Source organism: Cydia splendana, chromosome 24 (assembly GCF_910591565.1).
Source record: "Cydia splendana chromosome 24, ilCydSple1.2, whole genome shotgun sequence".
Classification (NCBI taxonomy): Eukaryota; Metazoa; Arthropoda; class Insecta; order Lepidoptera; family Tortricidae; genus Cydia; species Cydia splendana.
This window is the reverse complement of record NC_085983.1, coordinates 7,162,099-7,184,026: the sequence shown is the minus strand read 5'-3', so window position 1 is coordinate 7,184,026 and position 21,928 is coordinate 7,162,099. Positions and strand designations below refer to the sequence as shown.

Sequence of the window (21,928 nt, the reverse complement as noted above, 5' to 3'; positions counted from 1 at the left end):
GTTGCAACGTTACTGCTGCAGCACTGTCAATTTCCGGATAAAATGATGTGACTGATTTCCATACTAAAAGTAAAAATGTACAACTGTCTGTCAAATTGCGTTTTTATATCGAAAAATTTTCGCGCTCGCTTCGCTCGCATTTTCAATAACTTTCTAAGATATGGCGACTGCAGCAGCATTACTCTGTTGCAACGTTATTGCTGTAGCACTGTCAATTTTCGTGATAAAATGATGTGACTGATTTCCATACTAAAAGTAAAAATGTACACCTGTCTATCAAATTGCGTTTTTATATCGAAATATTTTCGCGCTCGCTTCGCTCGCGTTTTTAACCACTTTTTAATATATGGCGACTGCAGCAGCATTACTCTGTTGCAACGTTACTGCTGCAGCACTGTCAATTTTCGTGATAAAATGATGTGACTGATTTCCATACCAAAAGTAAAAATGTACAACTGTCTATCAAATTGCGTTTTTATATCGAAACATTTTCGCGCTCGCTTCGCTCGCGTTTTCAATCACTTTCTAAGCTATAGCGACTGCAGCAGTATTACTCTGTTGCAACGTTATTGCTGCAGCACTGTCAATTTTCGTGATAAAATGATGTGACTGATTTCCATACTAAAAGTAAAAATGTACAACTGTCTATAAAATTGCGTTTTTATATCGAAAAATTTTCGCGCCCGCTTCGCTCGCGTTTTCAATGACATTCTAAGATGTGATAAAGGTGACATTCGGGTGGCGACTGCAGCAGCATTAGGTACTCTGTTGCAACGTTACTGCTGCGGCACTGCCAATTGTCGTGATAAAATAATGTGATTAATTTCCATTCTCAGCTGTAATGCGGCAATGAACGTCACTCAATTTACCAAAAAAATTCAATGTAATATTGATGACCCTAGGGAGAGGGGGCACCATGGCCTAGAAATGCTTAGGGCATCAAAATATCTTAACCCGGCACTGGTCGTTTGCGGAGTCAAATGATTTGGGACTCGCATTTTATACGCATTACCATGCATTCCCGAAAACAATCGAATCATTCCCGAAAGTCTCGCAACGCATTGAGGTTACAAGGGGCACGTGTCTTCCTCAGGAGTCTGAAGAAGACCACCGTGAGTGGCGGTCTAGCCACAGGCAGGCCGCTTCGCTTTCGCTCGCGCGCGTATACCTTACGGCTTACTGTATCGTCCGATATACACCTACTACCTACTCTGTCGTTTAAATCACGTGTAAAATTTGAATAAGGGCGAAAAAACTATTGACTTTGGAGTGTAGTTTTATTTAGTGGTACCTAATTGTAAAATACTTTATCTGGACTACAGTCCTCTAGCATATCCATCTGTCAACTTTACCTACTTCAAGTTCCGCCTCTAGGGGAGAGGGAGAGAAATTAGGATTAGAAATTAGCCGCTTACTGACACAGACCGAATTCCACGCGGGCGGAGCCGCGGGCACAGCTAGTTAAACATAAAAATGATCCACTGGTCCATTTTAAAACCCGTATAAAACTATAAAGAGTAGGTAATTTGATTGTGACGTCACATGCCAATGTTTCATATAAATTCCATAGTAGTATTCCATCGTTTTGACAGTTCTAAAAAATAAACTGATTTGACTGAAATAAACATTAATAGATTTAAAGTGCAATTAAAGCGACTTCTAATTAGCAAAGCATTATTATTGTATCCAAGCATTTTTAAGTGAGAACTAGATGTTTTAGTTTAGTATAGTTTTAGTTAGTCTGTTACGTTGCTAATACCGGTTCATGTTGAAGCTGTACTTAGCCCTAAGATCCTCTGTACACATGAAATGCAATAAAATATATGAGTATGAGTAGTTAATTGTGGTGTGAATGCACCTTAAGACCTAGGTCCTAGTTTATCTTTTATAACAAAAATATCTGGGAGACCGAGCTTTGCTCGGAAAACATATTAAAACTCAAACATGCGCGTTTTCCCAGAGATAAGACCTGGCTAGATCGATTTATCGCCCCCGAAAACCCCCACATAGCACATCGAAATCGTTAGAGCCGTTCACGAGATCCCCGAAATATATATATATATAAATAAACAAGAATTGCTCGTTTAAAGGTATTAGATTAATTAATAACACAATGATATTTTTATTTGTCTATTAACCATACATGAGACCTTGTGCATTTTCAATAACTCCATTACTTGGTGATGCATTAAAAATCGATTTCAAAGCAGTCATTAGACTAGTCATCACGGTATTGGTATATTTAACTTTATCGAAAACGTCTAAAATATGTGCCTCGGCCCATTCTTTGTTACTCTCATTTATTCCTTCTCTCAATTTTTTCAAGTTTTTCTCTATCAGATCGACGTTCGCCATTATGTATCCTATGTTAAAAATGTTATTTGTGCCGTAAGTATTCTTAACGTTTTTAAGTGAATCAATTTTATTCATAGTATCGCTTATATGTTCGTGCACATAAGATAGCAGTCTTGTTCGTACAACTTTAGCTATTTCCATGTCTGAATTGAAGCTTCTTCTGCCACTTGCTTCGGTAGTATTACTAACTTCGGTAGTATTACTAACTTTGGTAGTATTATTCTGATCGTTATTCAACCAATCATAGTAATCATTTGCAACCTCTTCTGTCTTATTTTCTTTTGCTATTTTTGTTTCAGTAACATTTTCAACATCATTTGCTTTGTCAATTTTAACTTCAACAGGTATCGTATTACTATTTCTTACAGCGTCTGTCGTATTTTCTATACTTCTTTTTTTTCTAGGAAATTGTGGGAAAAAATCGTAAATACCATTGTGAAGAACTCGCCGGGGAGACTCTTTTGGTTTTGGTTTTGGTTTTTCTAAATGTGCTACTAGTTTCTCAACTGTTGCCTTCAAATCTTTTATTAATGCTGTTGTGTTTTCATTAAATGATAGCATAACTTCAGAATTATTTTGATTTATCTGTATATTCTGCTTGTCTGTGTGTATTTCATTTTTTCCGGTTGTTACTAGCACACTGATATTTTTAACATGCGTATCATTCGAAGTTGTTGATTCAGCTTGAGCTCTGATTTCTGAATTAGCGATAAGAGCCAAGTCTAAATGTGAAAGAAACAAAAACTTTAACAAACGGATTAGTCGTGGGTATGAGAAACGGAGTTTATTTTACTCGTGGCATGAGAAACCGTATGAGGAGAGTCCTTCTAGAGTTAGACCAAAAAAAGTCTGCAAAAATTATGATAGCGTTATTTAGACGTCATCATTTCTTAGAGACATTTAAAACAACACTTGCAATGCGTGTGCTATCAAAATCGAGACGTGTGCAGACTTATCTTGGTCTAACTCTAGGTAAGTAGGGTTTATTTTTAGTACCTAGTATCATTTAATTTAGTGTTTAATATCTTTAAGTAGGAAGGTATCTCTGTTATTTTCCCTACAACTCCTACAAGTGTTTATCTTGCCCTATTAGCTTCTCTTATTCCACATAATCTTATATATGTCGGCCGATCGTAAGATACGCAGATCGTAATGTTCCTGTGTAATGTTTTGACGATAGTCACATTAAACCAATATAAGTATAGGTAGGATAGGTTCGTTGGGTTGCTTCAGATGCCCGAAGGGCAAACTGCCCAGAAATAGGAGCCCCGCGTAGCGGGGCTCCGTCGACTCAGGGAAAAAGTCATTGATTTTCACGTTTCACGTTATGATTAGGAATTTCACGATATGCCTGATCTTACGATCGGCCGCCGACATACAAATGCTTATTACTTTACATTTAAGTCGTTGTATGCTAGAGTACAGATGTACAGTCACGGACATTGACAGCCAAATTAGCTTGAACCCTAAATGGCTCAACAGTTAAAGTCCGTGACTGTACAAGAAATGTAAGAATTTAACAGAATTTAAATTACTTACATAGTAATAATATAAACATCTTGGCTGCCTTTGAGTTTCCAAATGAAACTAATTTAAATTATGGAAAATACAATAATGTTCGTGGTGGAATTCAGAAGTAGTTTGCAATTTTCCAATTAATATAATACGGCCAACAAAAAAAAATGCTATTGAGAAAGTACGTTAGGCGCGTGAGGCCCGCTTGATGGCAAGAGGTTACCGTAACCTCTGGATGGCTGCAACTACAGGGGTGTCACATGCACGTGATTATGTAGTCCCTAGGGTAAATTTCGGCATGCAGTGCCACAGTCGGAGCATTCGCAAAAGGTAACCATTTAGGGTCTACCGCCGACATCGAAAAACGTTATCTGCCTCCCTTTCGCTCGCGCGTGTCAGCCTACCGGCTTTTGCACCTTCTGAGGTGCGCGTCGCTTAGGTATAAATTCAAGGTCGCGCGGAGAGTTCCATAGGCCTGGTCTGGACTGTACCTATTTGTAACTATTGACTATATTGTCTTTTTCTACTCGCAATGGTTGAATTAATATTTCGTATACCAAACTGTAATTGCGAATTACCTTTTCGCACGTGTATTGTACAATGTTTTACAGTACATATGGCCCTTTAAATTTTTGACATAGGCACGTATTGTGCTAATTACCGCTCTAGGGCGGGAAAGTAGCACCATATTATGTGCTGTAAATAACTATTACTGTACTATTATTTGTCTGCTGTCACTCCTCAACTCGGCAGGTGTTAATGTAAGCCATGTAGATATTAGTCTCGCGATATTGAGTTATTACTTATTTATGAACGGCAATGAAATGACTTATCGACATTATACAATCGTTTCACAATGATGATGACGTACTACAATTGTTTAAACATACATCTTCTTCTTCCTCGCGTTGTCCCGGCATTTTGCCACGGCTTGGGAGCCTGGGGTCCGCTTGACAACTAATCCCAAGAATTGACGTAGGCACTAGTTTTTACAACAGCGACTGCCATCTGACCTTCCAACCCAGAGGGGAAACTAGGCTTACTGGGATTAGTCAGGTTTCCTCACGATGTTTTCCTTCACCGAAAAGCGACTGTTAAATATCACATGATATTTCGTAGGTACATAAGTTCCGAAAAACTAATTGGTACGTGCCGGGGTTTGAACCCGCGACCTCCGGATTGAAAGACGCACGCTCTTACCGCTAGGCCACCAGCGCTTCCTATTTCCAAGTTCCGTTATTTTGGTTATAGGGAATATTACTGCAATGTTCTGCCGCCAGAGTGCAGCACTAATTTGTTTAGTAAACCATAGAGTAACATACATACTAGGGGGTCTATATTAATTCGCATAACGTAATACATACTCTTCCTAGTACTCAGCTTGTAGCTTTTGCTGATGATACTATTGCCGTCATATCAGCAGAAAGCACTTCAATATTAAATGACAGGGTAAATGAAGCTTTAAAACATTTTAATGCCTGGTTCAATATTAACAACTTATTATTAAACTGTAAGAAAACCAATGTGTTGCTTTTCAGATCCACTGCCAGAAATAAAGAAATGTTAAACATTTTTTCAAACGGAACTGCTATCCACCAAGTTGAATCGGTTAAATTTCTCGGTGTTGTTATAGACGAAAACCTAAATTGGAAAAACGAACTGCACGCAATAGAAAACTCTGTTAGTTCTGCTTGCTATGCCCTAAGGAGTTTTAGAGACGAAGCAAAACTGTCTCAACTAAAGATTGTCTACTATGCATTGATTGAATCCAGGTTACGATATAGCGTCAAGTTTTGGGGCAACAGTTACAAGTACAATATACAAACAGCTTTTGTGGCTCAAGAAAGAGCAATAAGAACGATAGCTAGATTACCACAGACAGAGTCTTGTAAGAGCTATTTCTTGGAATATGAAATTCTCACTGTTCCTAGTCTGTATATCTTGGTGGTACTAACAGATTTAATTAAGTCTATTTTTATTATAGAAACTCCAGAAGACAGAGAACTCCGTCTAGCTACTAGGAGAAAAGACTTGCCACAAACAATCACGGCTAAGCTTAAAGTAGTGAAGCACTCAGCAAGCTATCAGGCCATTATTCTGTTTAATAGATTACCGGTTGAATTGAAGATGATCATCAATGTGAACATGTTTAAAACCAAGATCAAGGCTTTTTTGCTAAGCAAGTGTTTGTACTCAGTGGAAGAATTTTGTCAGCCTACTAATTGAAATTATTTATTGAATTGACATTAAATATATACACTCTACTTAGAATTATTCATATGACAATATAGATAATATATAATTATTCCGTAATTGACCATTAATTGACATATTTGTAGTTTTTTAGATTTATGAGTTAAGACTGACATTTTATATTTTTTTGTAATTGTTTTTTTTTAATTAGTAAATTACTTTTGTTAATTAACGTGTAGGTAATCCATGTTTATATTTTATTGTATTTTTTTAATTAGTTTATTACTTTTGTGATAGTTGGGCAAATTAACGTGTATTCCTTTCCTTGTATGTTATTGTATTTCTTTTGTGTTAGCCAATTTTTATGTATAATTTCCAATGCGATGTACATATTGCTTGTGAATAAATGAAATGAAATGAAAATACTCCTAATTCAAATTGGCATAACGTATGTTACGCATAATTTCTAAATCGCATAACATTATTCCGCATAACTGATTACGCATAACGTAAATTGTCATAACGATGACTTGGGATAAATATAATAAGCATAAAGTTACTTTGAATAATTATTAAATGGTATAAAATAAATATAAAAGGCAAATTAATAAAAATGTAGAACGGCTGGAATTAAGGTTCAGTAGGTTGAGAGAACGAAGTTTTAAGTCAATGTAGCGCTTTTTTAGATCACAAATATCACAATACGGTTGCCAAAAATTTAATTAGCAATCTTGCGGCCTTTCTCTAGGGCTTTCAGCGATTCGAATCCTGAGTTTTTGACTTTTGCTCTGTAAATAAAATCACTAAAATAGGTCTAAAACGCACTTTAAAAAAAGTTGCACAATAAAAACAAAATATGAAAAATATTTATAAAACCTTAAAAAACCAAAACTTATTTTAAAAAAGAAGAACACGAACTTACTACGCCTTAATAATGCTTTACAGCTCAAAGATTATTATTTGTTACAACAGCTTCGCTTCGTTTCGCTCGATCCTGCCTTAGCCTTGTGAACCTGACCTAACCGAGTTGGTTTTGCCTTGGTCCATCTAATTCTCTTGCTTTATTAAATTATGCTAATTCATTTTGTGCCAAATAAAGTTATAGTTAATAATGTTATGCATATTTAAATTATGCGGATTCATTATTATGCGCAATAAGTGGTATGCTTTTTTAATATTATGCCTGTTCAATGTTATGCACAATTATGTTATGCCAAAACTGTTATGCGAATTCATATTATTAGCGGATGGTGCTGGGCCAAAAATACGGCGTTGCGTGAACAAGAGATTTCCTTTGGCAGGATTGGTCCTTAGGACCCCAGGATGGATTTAAGAAGTGGAGCCACCGAGATTTTTGATGTAAATTTTTAGGGGGGGGGGGGCTCTCAACTTGATCTTGATATCTATATCATTTAAGCTACTAGGCCAAGTTTGGTATCGTTTTCGTCTAAATCGAAGATTCCGAATTCATTTCTGATATCATAATGACACCATTCCGAAGTAAAAACACATAAAATATGAAAAAAATACTTTTTTTTTAATTCCTCTTCACGCTTAAACCGTTAAACCAATTTAGTTAAAATTTGGTACAGAGATAGTTTGAGTACCAGGGAATAACATAGCCTACTTTAAATCTCAAAATTCATCCTTTAAGGGTGTGAAAAGGGAGGTGGAATTTTGAATGGGGATTCAATAACCGCTGAACCGATTTAGATAAAATTTGGTATAGAGATATTTTGAGTCCCGGGGAAGAACATAGGATAGTTATTATTCAAAAAAAATCTCTTAAAAGTGAAAAGGAAGGTGTAAGATTGTATAGGGAATTAATAACGGCTGAACCGATTTAGATTAAATCTATGTCTACATCTTTGATTTACTTGAAAATGATACTAAACTTGACATAGAACCTAAACTTAAACAATTATTAACATCAGACGTCGCCGACGCTTAAAACCCCCCCACCCCCCACCTGCATCAAAAATCTGGGTGGCTCCACTTCTTAAATCCATCCTTGGGTCCTAAGGACCAATCCTGCCAAAGGAAATCTCTTGTTCATGCAACGCCGTGGTTGACCTTTTTATGCTCTGAGCACACTCAACTATATGACAAATAATGTTAGGCGTATTAAGGGGCACCCCATACTAGGCCTTAGACAGTTTTTAGACAAATTTTCACTATGACATTGATGCACCAAGGCGGTTTGTTTACAGGTGGCCTACCGCGAAACGCGAAAATCGAAATTTCTTTATCTGCCTCTCTATCGATCGAATAGCCAAGAGTGATAGAGAGGCAGAAACCGAACTTTCGATTGTCGTGTTTCACGGTAGGCCTTGTGATTGACCTAGTGACGCATGATGTGTCATTACTGTCATTGATGATGTCAATGAGGTTTGTTTACTGTATGTGCTAGTTGTGCCACCTATGCAGAGCTTTGCCTAATATTCCCTATTGGTTTTGATACGACCGTGACGAACGTCTTGGTGATTGGCGCGCATCTCTCAAGCACGACTTTCACTTTGCATGCACCAATCAGTAAGAGCTATCCTTAATTTCTTATTTTTTATTTGTCAGCCTGTTGTGTCCCACTGCTGGGCAAAGGCCTCCCTCTCTTTCTTCCATGCGTCTCGTTCTATGGCAATATTAGGCAAATCCTTCCGAAAGACGTCAAGATCGTGCCGCCACCTCCTTCGAGGTCTGCCGTGACGCCGCACTATGTTTGGTGTTCCTCTCGGTAGTATTCTTGGCCCACAAGTCGTTTGGCATACGGCAGATGTGTCCGGCCCAGTCCCATATAAGCTTAGCGGCTGTCAGGGCTACGTAAAAAAAACTACTTTGATGTCGTATCAAAATAACGTCAAAACTGTAACAAGGCGATAATCATAATCGGGCTCCTTAACCTAACCGTATAAGGAAGGGACGTAAAAAAAAAGTCTTTTTATATTTCATGATGAGTTTATTTCATAAAGTAGTTTCATAACCATGCACGTGGTACGTAGCTATTCTAACCCTTACGACGGCGACGGCGCTTCGCTAAAAAAAATACAAAATATATAGGGTAATTGCGTCAGTTTACCGTCCAGTGCCAGTTTCCACTTAATAATATGTACATTTCATTTTTAATTAGCTACTTGCGAAATATACTTTTCTATTTACATTTTTCAATTTATCTATTTACATAATGTAAATAATGTAAAGCCGTATACATAATGTAAATAGATAAATTGTTTAGATATTAAGGATTGCAACAAGTCCAAATTTGTGCAGCAATGAAGGTTTATATTCAAATTTCGTCAAGTGGACGAAAACTAGAGCCGGACGAAAACTAGCGCAATGACCCAGTAACAGTAACGAAGAAACAGTAATAAGTAGATTTTTTAAATTATTGGAAAATAGACAAGCCCGGAGGAGTGAATATTTTTATTTTCTGTTGATTTAATATAATTGCAGTCTCGCTTGCAGACGTATCTGGGTGCGTAGCCAAGATGCCAATCGTTTATACCGACCCGAACGATACCGAACGAAACGCAAATGTCTCTGTCGCACTAATATTGAAGAGTGATAGAGAGAGATTAGAGGAGCTATTGATATCTTGGCTACGTACCTTGAACTTCTCGATGAAAATAGATATAAATATAACTATATCACTAAACTAAAGCCGTATTATAGTTATATACCTAGTAAGATAGTAATGAATCGCTTTCATATAACTATGTTACGTCATATAAATATATCCCTAGGGTTATAACTATATAACGGCTTTATCTTATCTTACTGCGACATATACATAGTGTATATGTGTGTAATATTATTAAAATTAATAGATAAATTAAATTGAACTCGACTTACCGGCTTCTCTGAAAAGTAAAAAAAAGCTTAAGATGGGGTGTTTAATCGTGGGTATAGAGCAAAAAAAATCGTCGTAGAAAAAAAGCAGAGTTACTAAACATTCGGTCAGGATCTAGTTGAAAAAAAAAACTTTATAACTTTAGTGTAAATTTTATTTAAAAAAAAATATTAAGCAATGTTAGTGGGAGAAGTCAAGTTATTTTAGAATTTGTAATATTGAATTTAAATGTTTTTTTGCGCAAACCTACTTATTTTTTGTGAATTCGATGGATATCTATTTCGTGGTAATATTAATATTTGAATATTTTACTTGGGCGAAGTTAGGCACCAACAGAGAAGTAAGAGTGCCATATAGTTTTCCTAAGCCCTATTTCCAATGAATCGCAACATTGATTTTTCGATGTTGGCGGTAGGCCTTCAGACAAGTACAGTCATGCACCTGCAATAATATTACACAACGAAGGCCGCAAAAATATCTGACACGATCTTGTCAGTAGAGCCATAAGAGCGTGTCACATATTTCTGCGGCCTTCGAAGAGTAATATATTATTGCAGGTGACTGTACAAACAGCAACACTCCTTACTGTCCATTGGTGGACCCTATGATTAGATTAGATTAGATTAGATTTCTTTATTTCAAGATGAAAATTTCACTATAAATTTGCTACATTCGCCAAAATTATGTTTATCTTCTCATCATGATCGTCAAAAATTACATTATAAATTAAAATAAAAAATAATAAGATTAATTGTGTCTCCCAATAAGGATCGTCATGTACAGTCGCCATCAGATATATCGGAGCGGCCAAGGTGTTCACAATATCTGAACACGCGCTCTAACGCCCTGACAATAGAGGCGTGTTCCGATATTTGTGAGCACCTTGGCCGCTCCGATATATCTGATGGCGACTGTACAAAGAAAAACATGTCAAACAATTGAATATAAACCAAATTAACATTAAAGTCGATGTCAACGTAAATAATTTGTAACTGTCATTAAAATGTCAAATAAAGATAAAATATCACATGTACAAATTAATAATAAATAAAATTACGTATGTCGTTACAAATTCAATTCCATGTTTTATTTTATAGTATAATGTAGTATTTAAATATCGTGACTGTATTATTTTTGCATGCTGCATGGTAGGTCATAAGAATCTAGTCAGAGTTTTAGGTAATATTCAATATTTCTATGCCTATTCAGGCAGGATGTGCTGTTCAGAAATTGTATATTACATCTTTGCATTCAAGAAATAAATAAATGATTATGATTATGATCATGTACTCATTTAGGTACAGAGTTAGTCAGTCAGTGGGTTATCCAACAAAATGCCTTTTGTACTAAGGGCTTGTGCACAAATCACGCGAGGTTCGACAGGGGGAGGGGGGTCACGAAAAAATCACGATAGATCACGTTGGGGGAGGGGCGGTATAAGGAAACCTCACGTGTATTTTTCTACAGTGAACGAAACTAAGAAAAAAAACCTACCACATGAGTAGATACTTTTTCTCGGTTTCGTTAAACATAAATCTTCACTCTGCATTTCAAAATAGTGAGTCTATTTAACGAAAATAGAAAAATAAACAAGATTTTCTATATACAATTCTATTAATCTTAAATATAGGTCGAATGAAAAAAAAAAACAATAAAATACACGTGAGGTTGTGTGGGGGTAGGAGGGGTAGCCCAAAACATCACCAAATATCACCAAGGGGGAGGGGGGGTCAAAAAGTAGCCGAAAACACCTCGCGTGATTTGTGCACAACCCCTTTTGTACTAAGGTCCACCCATGGACAGTTAATGGGCGACAGTACTTACAGCGTGATCTCCATAGTGGTCTTGACGGTCAAAACTGTAACAAGTGGGTAAATGTAAATCGGGCCCTAACCAGGGATGTTGCGAATATTCGCATCCGCATCCGCATCCGCGGACCATCCGCATTATTTTCAACATCCGCATCCGCATAAAAGCGATGCGGAGCATTCGCATGATGCGGATGTCGACCAAGTCGGTAACAGGAACGTATTAGCGGCGGCGCCGCCGGCGTAAGTGCTAGGTAATTTCGTCATTATATATAACGAAATCGTCTAGATCCCGAAAAGTCGGCCAAGTTACTGTTTATTAAATAAAACACACCTATATTCTTGCTCAAATACTAAACGTTTCGTTTTTTTTTTAATAATAAATGCTAAAAATGACGTTTATATTTGACGTTTTTTAAGTACCAAATCTTGACATCCGCATCCGCATCCGCGGATGTGAGGCTTTAAATATTCGCATCCGCAACATCCCTGCTCCTAACCATATAAGGAAGGGAACGTAAAAAAAAGATTGATTATATTTCAAGTTGAGTTTATTTTATAAAGTAGTTTCATAACGATGTAAGTGGAGAGGTACGTAGCTATTCTAACCCTTACGACGGCGACGGCGATTTGCTAAAAAAATACAAAATATATAGGGTAGTTGCGTCAGTTTACCGTCCAGTGCCAGTTTCCGTCCAATCGAAAATACATTTCATTTTTAATTAGCTACTTGCTAAATATATTTCCTGTTTACATTTTTCAATGTATCTATTTACGTAATGTAAATATTAAGAGTTGTCAGCTATTAAGGATAGCAACAAGTACAAATTTGTGCAGCAGTGAAGGTTTATATTCAAATTTCGTCAAGTGGACGAAAACTAGAGCCGGACGAAAACTAGCGCACTGACCCTACTTCTGTAAACAGTAACGATGAAACAGTAATAAGTAGATTTTTTAAATTATTGGAAAATAGACAAGCCCGGACAGGTGAATATTTCTATTTTCTGTTGATTTAATATAATTACAGTTTCGCTTGCAGACGTTTCTGGGTGCGTAGCCAAGATGCCAATCGTTTATACCGAACCGAACGAAACGCACCTATCTCTGTCGCACTAGTATGGAAGAGTGATAGAGAGAGATTAGAGGAGACAAGGAGGTGACATCTTGTCTAGGCACCCTGAACTTCTCGATGAAAAATAGTTAAAGTAGGTATTTTACTAATTTTTGCACACATATACACTATGTATATAATTTTATAAAATTAATAGATAAATTAAATTGAACTCGACTTACCGGCTTCCCTGAAAAGTAAAGTCAATTTATTTTAGAATTTGTGATATTTTATTTAAAAATTAATTTATTGTGTATTCAATGGATATCTATTTCGTGGTAATATTAATATTTGAATTTTACTTGGGCGAAGTTAGGCACCAACAGAGAAGTAAGAATGCCATATAGTTTTGCTAAGCCCTATTTACAATGAATAGCAACATTGATTTTTAGGGTTCCGTACCCAAAGGGTAAAAACGCGACCTTATTACTAAGACTCAACTCCGTCCGTTTTTATGTCATCAGGCTGTATCTCATGAACCGTGATAGCTAGACAGTGGAAATTTTCAAAGATGATGTATTTCTGTTGCCGCTATAACAACAAATACTAAAAAGTACGGAACCCTCGGTGGGCGAGTCCGATTCGCACTTGTCCGGTTTTTTTTATGTTGGCGGAAGGCCCTCAGATAACGAAAAAGATAGAGTTTATTATTCAAGTAGGCATATGCCTACATATACAATGCGCTTATGAACGTCAAATACACCGGTCAAGATAAAGGGGTTTCCAGATTAGTCAATTTTTCGCCAATCTGATTAAATTGCCCGATCGAATCAGGACGTGCAGACGCAAACGCCAATTTGGCTCGCTCAACCGCCGAATTCAACCGCCGGTAATGACCGATATTACCGATAAAATGAGGTGCAGACGCAAGAATACCAATTTGTGAGGCCAGTATTTTCGTTCTGGGGCATTTTTACAATTTAGAGGGCTCTAATATCACCATAAATCTAAAATTGGATATTGACGCCAATTTCATTTCTGATTAAATCGACCGATTTGATCAGTCCCGTCTGGATACCACTTAAGTACTTACAGTGTGACCTCCATAATGTTCTTGGTGACGGTCGCGTCTCCGTCCTTGAACTTGGCTTGGTAGTGGCCTGCGAGGTCCGCGGTCATCTTGGGTATCGTGATTGTTATGGTCTTTCCTGCCTTGTCCACCTGTAACAAAATAGTACATTACGTGCCTAGTGCCTAGGGCAGTGAAATACGAAATATCTTAAGCCCGCTCCACAGTCGATTTCGCTGATCTGCGAAATTGACTCGACACTCGCGTTCGCGGCTTCGCGCCGCGATTCTCGCACGAGTGTGGAGCGGGCTTTAGACCAAATGAAAAAGGCGAAGTTGAAGTCGACACACATGGCGAAGTCGCTTAGCTTCGAACTCAGATAAATCCAGCAGTCTGATTTTGCTATTTTGGTATTCAAAAAAGGTAATAGACAAATATTCCTTAAGAGTTAAGGACGACTCACGTTTGACCGGGCCGTGTCCGGGCCGGAGCTTTCGGCGCTTACTTTTCTATAACACGACAGGCGATCACGTGATCTTTTCCGTAGAAAACGATGCGCCGGAAGTCCGGCCCGGACACGGCCCGGTCTAGCGTGAGTCATCCTTTATCCGAGTTTGAAGTTACGCGACACATGAGATCTTCGTTTCGAGGAGCCGTAAAGGGGTAATTTCGTTTAGTGTAGCGGGCCGAAAGTTGAAGCTGATGCAAATCAGTTTCCCTGGAAAATAGTGCAGTTTTACAACATAGATAAGATAAGATAAGATAATGATTTATTTGCTTAAACAAACCTGAAAACCATCTTCTGCTTTCTTTTCCACAACTTTCCCGTTAACATGGACCTGTAGAAAAAGAAAATACTCATATGTTTAGACGTATACCATATTCAACTTAAAGAATTTTGACGAAGCATGTTGTGAATAATGGTATTAGAATAGATGTAGCTCGAAAAGCGGCCAAGTTAAAGTGGGACTGGGCTGGTCATGTCTGCCGCATGCCGAATGACTCGTGGGCCAAGATAACCACGGAGTGGGTGCCCCGTGAGTCGAACCGGGGATGCGGCAGACCTCGTCGGCGATGGCGGGATAACATAACTTGGACTCCTTTCTGAGACTCTGGCCAGATGTAGCTCAAAATCGGGAGGAGTGGAACAAGAGGGCCGAGAGTGGAGGGTGGCCTTTGCCCAGCAGTGGGACACAGTAGGCACGCAATAACATGTTGTGGATACTATTTTTGTGTGTAGCAACTATGACGAAACCTGCACTGTGGATTGATATTGTATTTTATTGGGGTTATTTTAAAACGTAAATAAATGTTAAGAGAGTACTAGAAAACTCGCATGCAACAACGCAAGCTCCTGACGACACTCCTCGGTTCGGAGTGAAACATGTCGAGCGTCTTTCGACTTAAAATACGTGACCCGTTCTTAATATATTTAATTTGCCAGAAAATCTATATATCAAGGTACAGTCGCGCCCAATCGCATCGCCTGAAACAAAGGTCTGAAAGCAGACTCACATTTATCCCTCCATATCATACACAGAATAATTAATAGTACTACCGTACATAAAGGAAACTTCCTACAAAACCGAAGTCTGACAGCGGTTCAGGGTCGAACCATGCTGTCCCATGCAAGGGATAGTGCGACACTTTCTAATGTGTCGCACTATCCCTTTCGGCTATTTAGGATTGTCAAAATTCAAGCCATTATCTTAACTGTGGTCGTGTACGCAAAGGGACGTCAAGTTGTGTCAACTCTAATTTGCTCGGAGCAATGCTGAGCCGAACGGAGCCGAGTTTGCCCGAAGGGAGGAGTTTCACCCCTGATCTTACCTCCTCTACGTCAACATCCTTTTCAGTCTTAAATGTGATTTTCTCACTAAACGGTTCGTCTGGTTTTGCTGTCTTCTTTTGTACCTCGACCGTAATGTCTGAAAATTAAACTAGTCAGTAATAAGCACTCTAAGAACATATTAAATTACTTTCTTATGAAAATATTTTAATTTGTGTTATTTCAAGACTACACTATTTAAACTATAAACGAAATAAATGTCATATCATATCCAAAGGAAAAAAATATTAAATCTAACCAGCGTCCTCCGTCACCGCCAAAAGCCATCGGAAATTGTCATATAGGTAAGTAGGTATTTATATAGTAGTGTTTCTACTTGAAATAAAAACAAATTAAAATATTCTCTGAAAATAATTTAATCTGTTCTAATACTTCTCATAGCATATAGGTAATCAGTCAAATATTAGTATGTTCACGAAAAGGGAAACTTACCCGCGGCTAAAATACGAATAAAAATTAAATTTAGTAATAATGTAATAATAGCTAGCTTATTTATTAGTAAATTTCTATTAAGTTTTCTATTAAATAATAGAAGTATAGGTACTTACAGTCGTCTGCAAAATAAAAAATAAAACATTTTTTTAAATCCATGAAAATAATATACAGTTTTTTCTGTCATTTTAAATTATTAATAATGGATAATTTTGTACCTCATATTTATTATAATCAAAAATCAAAGTCATACACGACTATTTGATACATGCCGTGTTACTAGCGGCGCACACACTCACATCACATAACTTGAGTACGGTGACAGCTGTCATCTCAATATAGGTAATTTTGCGTTGTAAGGTTATAAATTGTATTGCGTTTTTTTTTTGTGTTTTTGTATCTGTATTTTTTTTTATATTAATATTATAGGTTTTTCTATGTAATTCGACATTAAGAGACCATATACATCTCTAAGTACCTAATTGTAATACGTTAGTTTGAATTGTTAGTTGTATTTTATAAAATTGTTAATGTATTGTTATTATTTTTGCTTGTATGTAAATTCAATGTTGACGTGTAAAAGTGCCCTTGTGGCCTATTTGCTGAATAAATGTTGAAGTTTGAAGTTTGAAGTTTATGGAGATGATATTATAATATAATCTTACCCTTTTGACGTTTCTGACTAGTGACTATACAAATCATTCCATGACTACATTGACTACAAATAGTAATGGTGTAGGTACCGAGTAAATAAAATCTGTAAATTGTATTTATATGTTATACCTATTAACAGAAAACATTGTAAACCGTACAATCTCAAATACAACACCGGCCTACACCAAATCTTACAATTAGAACCTCAAAAAAAAAACTTACTCTCTACAACAGCAACCGGTTGACTGTGCTCTTTGCCGCCTACTTCAAACTGTCCCATGTACACACAAGCGTCCGTATCTGCGAACCTGGAACCAATCAATAGGTTATTATAGGTTTATAACACCTACACCTACGCTAAGCTACGCTATTACGCTTGTACAAATTACGTCTCAAACGCATAAGTGATCTTCTTAGCCACCGCATCGACCTTGAGTTTAGCCACAGTCTTCGCAGTCGTATGGTTTTGTAGATTATGCTATAGACCGACCGCTTAAATGAGTCCTCGCCTGCGCGGTACGGGGGCGACGGGGTAGGACGACTAAGGGCGGCGGGGAAGGTGCGGGCGGCAGGCGTACGTAGCACGCACCTTCCCCGCCGCCCTTAGTCGTCCTACCCCGTCGCCCCGTACCGCACAGGCGAGGACTCATTTAAGCGGTCGGTCTATAGATTTACTCACTTTTCAAACGTATAAGTGATCTTTTTATCCTCGACCTTGACTTTATCAGCAGCCGCGTCAGCACCATTACACTTCACACCACTGAGCTTGCAGTCTTCACAGGTGAACGATGTTTCGCCAACTTCGCACTTTTCGTCAACTTTGCAGGTCTTGGCTGAGATATCTAACTTGACATCTGCGGATGCTAAGAGATGAAACAAAATGATGAATACGTGGCATCCGCAAACTTAGATTATTGCATGCGATTAGCGATATTGCGGCATTTTGATGAATCGATCCGCAAGTATGTGATTTAGAAAATTGCTAGCTTAAGTTGGAGAATTGAATTCAATCAATCAAATCAAAATCAAAGTAATCGCATGCGATTATCGATGACGATTGTAGAAACCAAATTAGGGTCCTAGAAAAAAAATGATAATAAAAACTCCACTTACGTGTTGCAGCGCCGCCACCATCTTGACCTGCAGCCCCAGCTTCCCTGGAACCAAAAATGAGTAGTGAGATGGCTGAAGCTCTAACCTGCCGCAAATATGCTGGTTTACCAAGCAACTACAACCAGAGCTCGTCATGTTTTGCCATCGCAGGTTACGACACCACTCCAGTCTCATGTCCGCGCGTTCCTCTCAACAGAGCTGCTGGACCACCCTAGGAGTCAAAACACCTGTGAGATCGATGTGGCAAGAAATGCCGATCGGCCATTGGTCTATACAGTCATCGCAGTCGATGTAGGCTGTAGACTACCTCCTCAAAATACCTTCTTTAGTCGCTGCAACTATCATCTGCAAAGATGCCGTGGCCAATGATGATCAAGCAACTACATATTTGCGGCGTTTGCGGTTGAAACTTTGGGACCTTGGTGTCAGGATGATCACAGTTTATTTAAAGATCTAAAGAAGATGCTCTTCGACACCACTAGAGACCCTGGCTGGCTCGACCAAAGAATCGGCATTCAGCGGGAGAATCTAGCCAGCATTATGGGCACAATTTTATTTAATGTTTAATTATATGGTGGAAAGATTTGCTGGCAATGGATGAGGTCTTGGTGGCTCACATGGCAGAGCGCTGGAGTATCGATCCAGAGACGGTGAGTTTAAGTCCCACCCAAGATAGTAATTTTTCCACTTTTAAATTTATTAGGGGCACTCTTCCTCAGGGAACAGATTTGGGGGATTTCTTTTGTCAGTTTTAAGTTACTTTTTATTTAATTGTAATTTATTTAGTTGTTCAAATTTTAGATTAAAAATATATACATACATTTCGACCTCCAAAATAGTCTTGGTAACCTCTGCTTCTTCGACCTTGAACTTCACTTGGTAGTGCCCCGCGTATTGCGCAGACAGTTTGGGAACCGAGATCTTTATGGTCTTTTTCTCCTCGTCTACCTTTTATCAAAAATAAAAACAATTGACTTATTGCTTATTAGATATATGGTTAAGGCTGCCAATCCACTGAGATATAAGAATAAGAATAAGTTTATTTTGAAAAGAACACATAACATAAATTGCCAAGGGTCTCCGCACTAGGCTACGCCTGAATCGCGGGGAACCACAGTTTAAATTATAGATCTAAGTTACACAATCAAGTCCAATAATATCTTAGGTAATACAACAGACTTAAAATGAAGACTTATAACATACTTATATGAGCGGAAATGAGACATCTCCTCCTTCTTCTTCCTGCCCTTACCCCACGTTATGTGGGGTCGGCACAACATGTTTTTCTCTTCCATTCTCCTCTGTCTTTCGTCACCTCAGCACTCACTCCTTTCTTTCTCATATCCTCTTTCACACAATCCATCGTTTTTGGGGTCTACCATCCGCTCTCCTCCCATCAACATCATCATCAGCGGAAATGAGACATGTGCGGTAATAAACTAATAGCATTCCTTCTTCTCCGCTCTGCTGGATTACAACTATTACAATCAAGGCTAAAGAAGAGACGCTTTCCACAAGGATTATCGTACATTGACCCGCGTGTTGCTTGTATAGCATAGCAATTATATTGCGGTCACGCTCTCACGGTGACGTTGACAGCCGGTGTGACGTATTCTGCTCTTCTAAAGAGGTTTTAGGCGGAGCTTCCGTACTAGGTCTTTCTTTATGTGGGACCTTTGTGAACCATTGTCAATAAATGCTCTTACACAGACCTCTTTCTGGTCGTGCACAAGTTACACCATAGTTTGCTAACGTTGATGAAGTAAGTAATTAAGTAAAAAGCGTGCCGGTCGTACGTTATATGAGCGCCAATCACCAACACTAACGTCAAGGTCATATCAAAACCGATTCAAAATGATATAATTTTTTTTATCTGAATAGGGCTCCAGTGGACAAAAAGCTGCGCATTGTACACCTGTAAAATTACTATAAATTGTACTTTTTTAATATATAGTTTTACAACTTACCTCATAACTTGGGACGTCCGCCTTGTCCCCTTTCTTTTCTACCACCTGCCCGTTAACGCGTACCTACATAAAACAATATTGTAAGGAGTTAGTTCATACATACCTATGTTGCATCCTTGCTATTTTTATAATTATAAAATATTAGATATTTATTAAATAAATAAATACTCAGTCTTTTTTTATTGCCTCGTCAACCCTACGGTACCACATGGCGACCCTGCCATGGAAATGTGTAAGTCCCCGTACATTTTTAAGGTTCTCTACACAAAAGGTGACAAAAGGAACCTACGCTGCCTAACATTGTTTTTGTTATGTGATAGTCAGCAAACGAGCTGCCTGATGGGAAGCGGTCACCGTCGCCTATGGACCTGAGCAATATTGAAGCACTTATGCGTAGCCAACCCTTGAAAACCCTAAATAACGCTTCTTGAAAAACCCTATGTCAATCAGCAGGCTCTACAGATGTAGTGCATAATTGTTTTCCATCGTATTTTCTCGGAAACGTTCGTATTTGTCATGCTACGTCAATCAACCTCAGTACTTTATGTAACAAAACTGACTGAAATAGCAAGATACGTTCGTACGTTTCCGTGAAAATACGATGGAAAATAATTATGCACTACGCCTGTACCTCCGTTGCCGTTGCCGGAGACATCGCCGTCAACAACTACAGCACCTCATGATGATAACTCGTAGAGAGGCGAAGGACGTGTCAAGTTTTGTACATTTGGTGGTGGTTAAAAAATAATTGCATTTCCGTTGCCAGGGAGGTTTTGGGATTATACTGAGCAACTTTTACTATGGGGCCAACCCCGAAATCGCGAAAAAAAAATTTAACTTATTTAATTTAAAAAATTATCTATGGCCGGGTATTTTCGCGATTCCGGGATTGGTCCCATAGTAAAAGATGCTCAGTATAATACCAAAACCACCTTGGCAACGGGAATGCTCTTATTTTGTGGCCACCGTGTATTTATTTGCTTATCTTATTACCTAATTGGAGCTTGGGAACATTAATTTGCCTATTTATTTTTGCCATTCATTGCATGTAAAAAACTCGAGTAAGTATAACGGGTTAGCACTGATTAACTTAGCACGTTATTATTTTGCAAAGTAATATTTTTGTTTTAATTACAGCTCTACCTCAACTCAATACATCTGTAGGTATGTGTGTTTTAGGTTATTGTTATGGTGTGTTTGTAGGATATTTTGTATTGTTACTATAACCGACCGACCGGTCTGGCCTAGCGGGTAGTGACCCTGCCTTATTTGTGTGATGAGCACAGATATTTCGTCGGGTGACAAGCAAAAGTCACTAAGTACTATCAAAAAATTAAAGTAACAATGCACTTTATTACACTTGTAGCACGGTTTATTGTCAAATAATTTCAATGGTGTTAGTTAGTGACTTTTGCTTGTCACCCGACGATTTATTTATAACAACAAATAAAAAAAGAATACCTCCGATACTTCAGTTTTCTTTTCACCAGTGAATGTGATTGTCTCCTCCACAGCTTCGCCTTCTTTCGCAGTCTTCTTCTGTTTTTCGAGGGTGACGTCTGAAAAAAAAAACAACGGCTTGCACTCCGGGAGTACACGGGAAAACTCAATGACATTGCACAGCGCCGCTAAGAAGTTTTCACTATGTATAATTGAGGTTAACGCCATTTAGCGTTATTTCGTCGCATTACTTGAAACCCCCTAAGCACATCACTGTTACTCTAGTTATATTAATACCAGTTAGAGGGAGACTCACAAGATGGCATTTAAATCAATAAAGAAAAACTCAATGACACGTTACGTCACGTCTTACGAATGTTACCTGTCGCGAGTTTAACATTTTTTCCCCATCACAAAAAGTGCACATCACCGCTAAAGAAGTTTTCACTTCAAAAACACGTTAAGTCGCGTTTTACATAGCCTCCTGAGACTAAATGTACATTACAATGATATTCGTGCAATCTAATTTGAACCTTTCATGAACCAAATAAAGTAGCATTTCTTTTGTTTCATTGCTTTTTAAAACAAACGAAATTCGTTCTTATTTACTTGATGAATAGGGTTCAAATTAAAAATTA

At 38.0% G+C, this 21,928-nt stretch overlaps 2 protein-coding genes across 2 annotated transcripts; both read right to left on the bottom strand.

Annotated features, from left to right (window-relative positions):
• Positions 1 to 2,116: 2,116 nt before the first annotated feature.
• LOC134802202 (uncharacterized) lies at positions 2,117 to 4,002 on the bottom strand. Its single transcript, XM_063774795.1, has 2 exons — positions 3,895 to 4,002; positions 2,117 to 3,077 (listed from the first exon to the last, which is right to left on the bottom strand). The coding sequence occupies exons 1-2, from the start codon at positions 3,911 to 3,913 to the stop codon at positions 2,134 to 2,136; spliced, it is 963 nt and encodes a 320-aa protein (XP_063630865.1). The 5' UTR covers positions 3,914 to 4,002; the 3' UTR covers positions 2,117 to 2,133.
• A 9,857-nt stretch (positions 4,003 to 13,859) lies between these two features.
• On the bottom strand, positions 13,860 to 21,545 carry LOC134802439 (uncharacterized). The gene is made up of 9 exons (XM_063775105.1): positions 21,312 to 21,545; positions 19,851 to 19,913; positions 18,704 to 18,831; positions 17,884 to 17,927; positions 17,450 to 17,633; positions 16,993 to 17,078; positions 15,666 to 15,775; positions 14,624 to 14,674; positions 13,860 to 13,987 (listed from the first exon to the last, which is right to left on the bottom strand). The coding sequence occupies exons 1-7, from the start codon at positions 21,516 to 21,518 to the stop codon at positions 15,771 to 15,773; spliced, it is 717 nt and encodes a 238-aa protein (XP_063631175.1). The 5' UTR covers positions 21,519 to 21,545; the 3' UTR covers positions 13,860 to 13,987; positions 14,624 to 14,674; positions 15,666 to 15,770.
• Positions 21,546 to 21,928: the final 383 nt, after the last annotated feature.

What these genes read in the sequence shown, in the direction of transcription:
- LOC134802439 (XM_063775105.1), bottom strand. Translation starts at nt 21,518, where the DNA reads ATGGCGTTAACCTCAATTATACATAGTGAAAACTTCTTAGCGGCGCTG. An exon ending in ACTATTTTGGAGGTCGAAAT is followed by an intron (nt 17,928 to 18,703) that starts GTATGTATATAT and finishes TTTTGGTTCCAG; the next exon opens with GGAAGCTGGGGCTGCAGGTC. An exon ending in TGGTGGCGGCGCTGCAACAC is followed by an intron (nt 17,634 to 17,883) that starts GTAAGTGGAGTT and finishes TTCATCTCTTAG; the next exon opens with CATCCGCAGATGTCAAGTTA.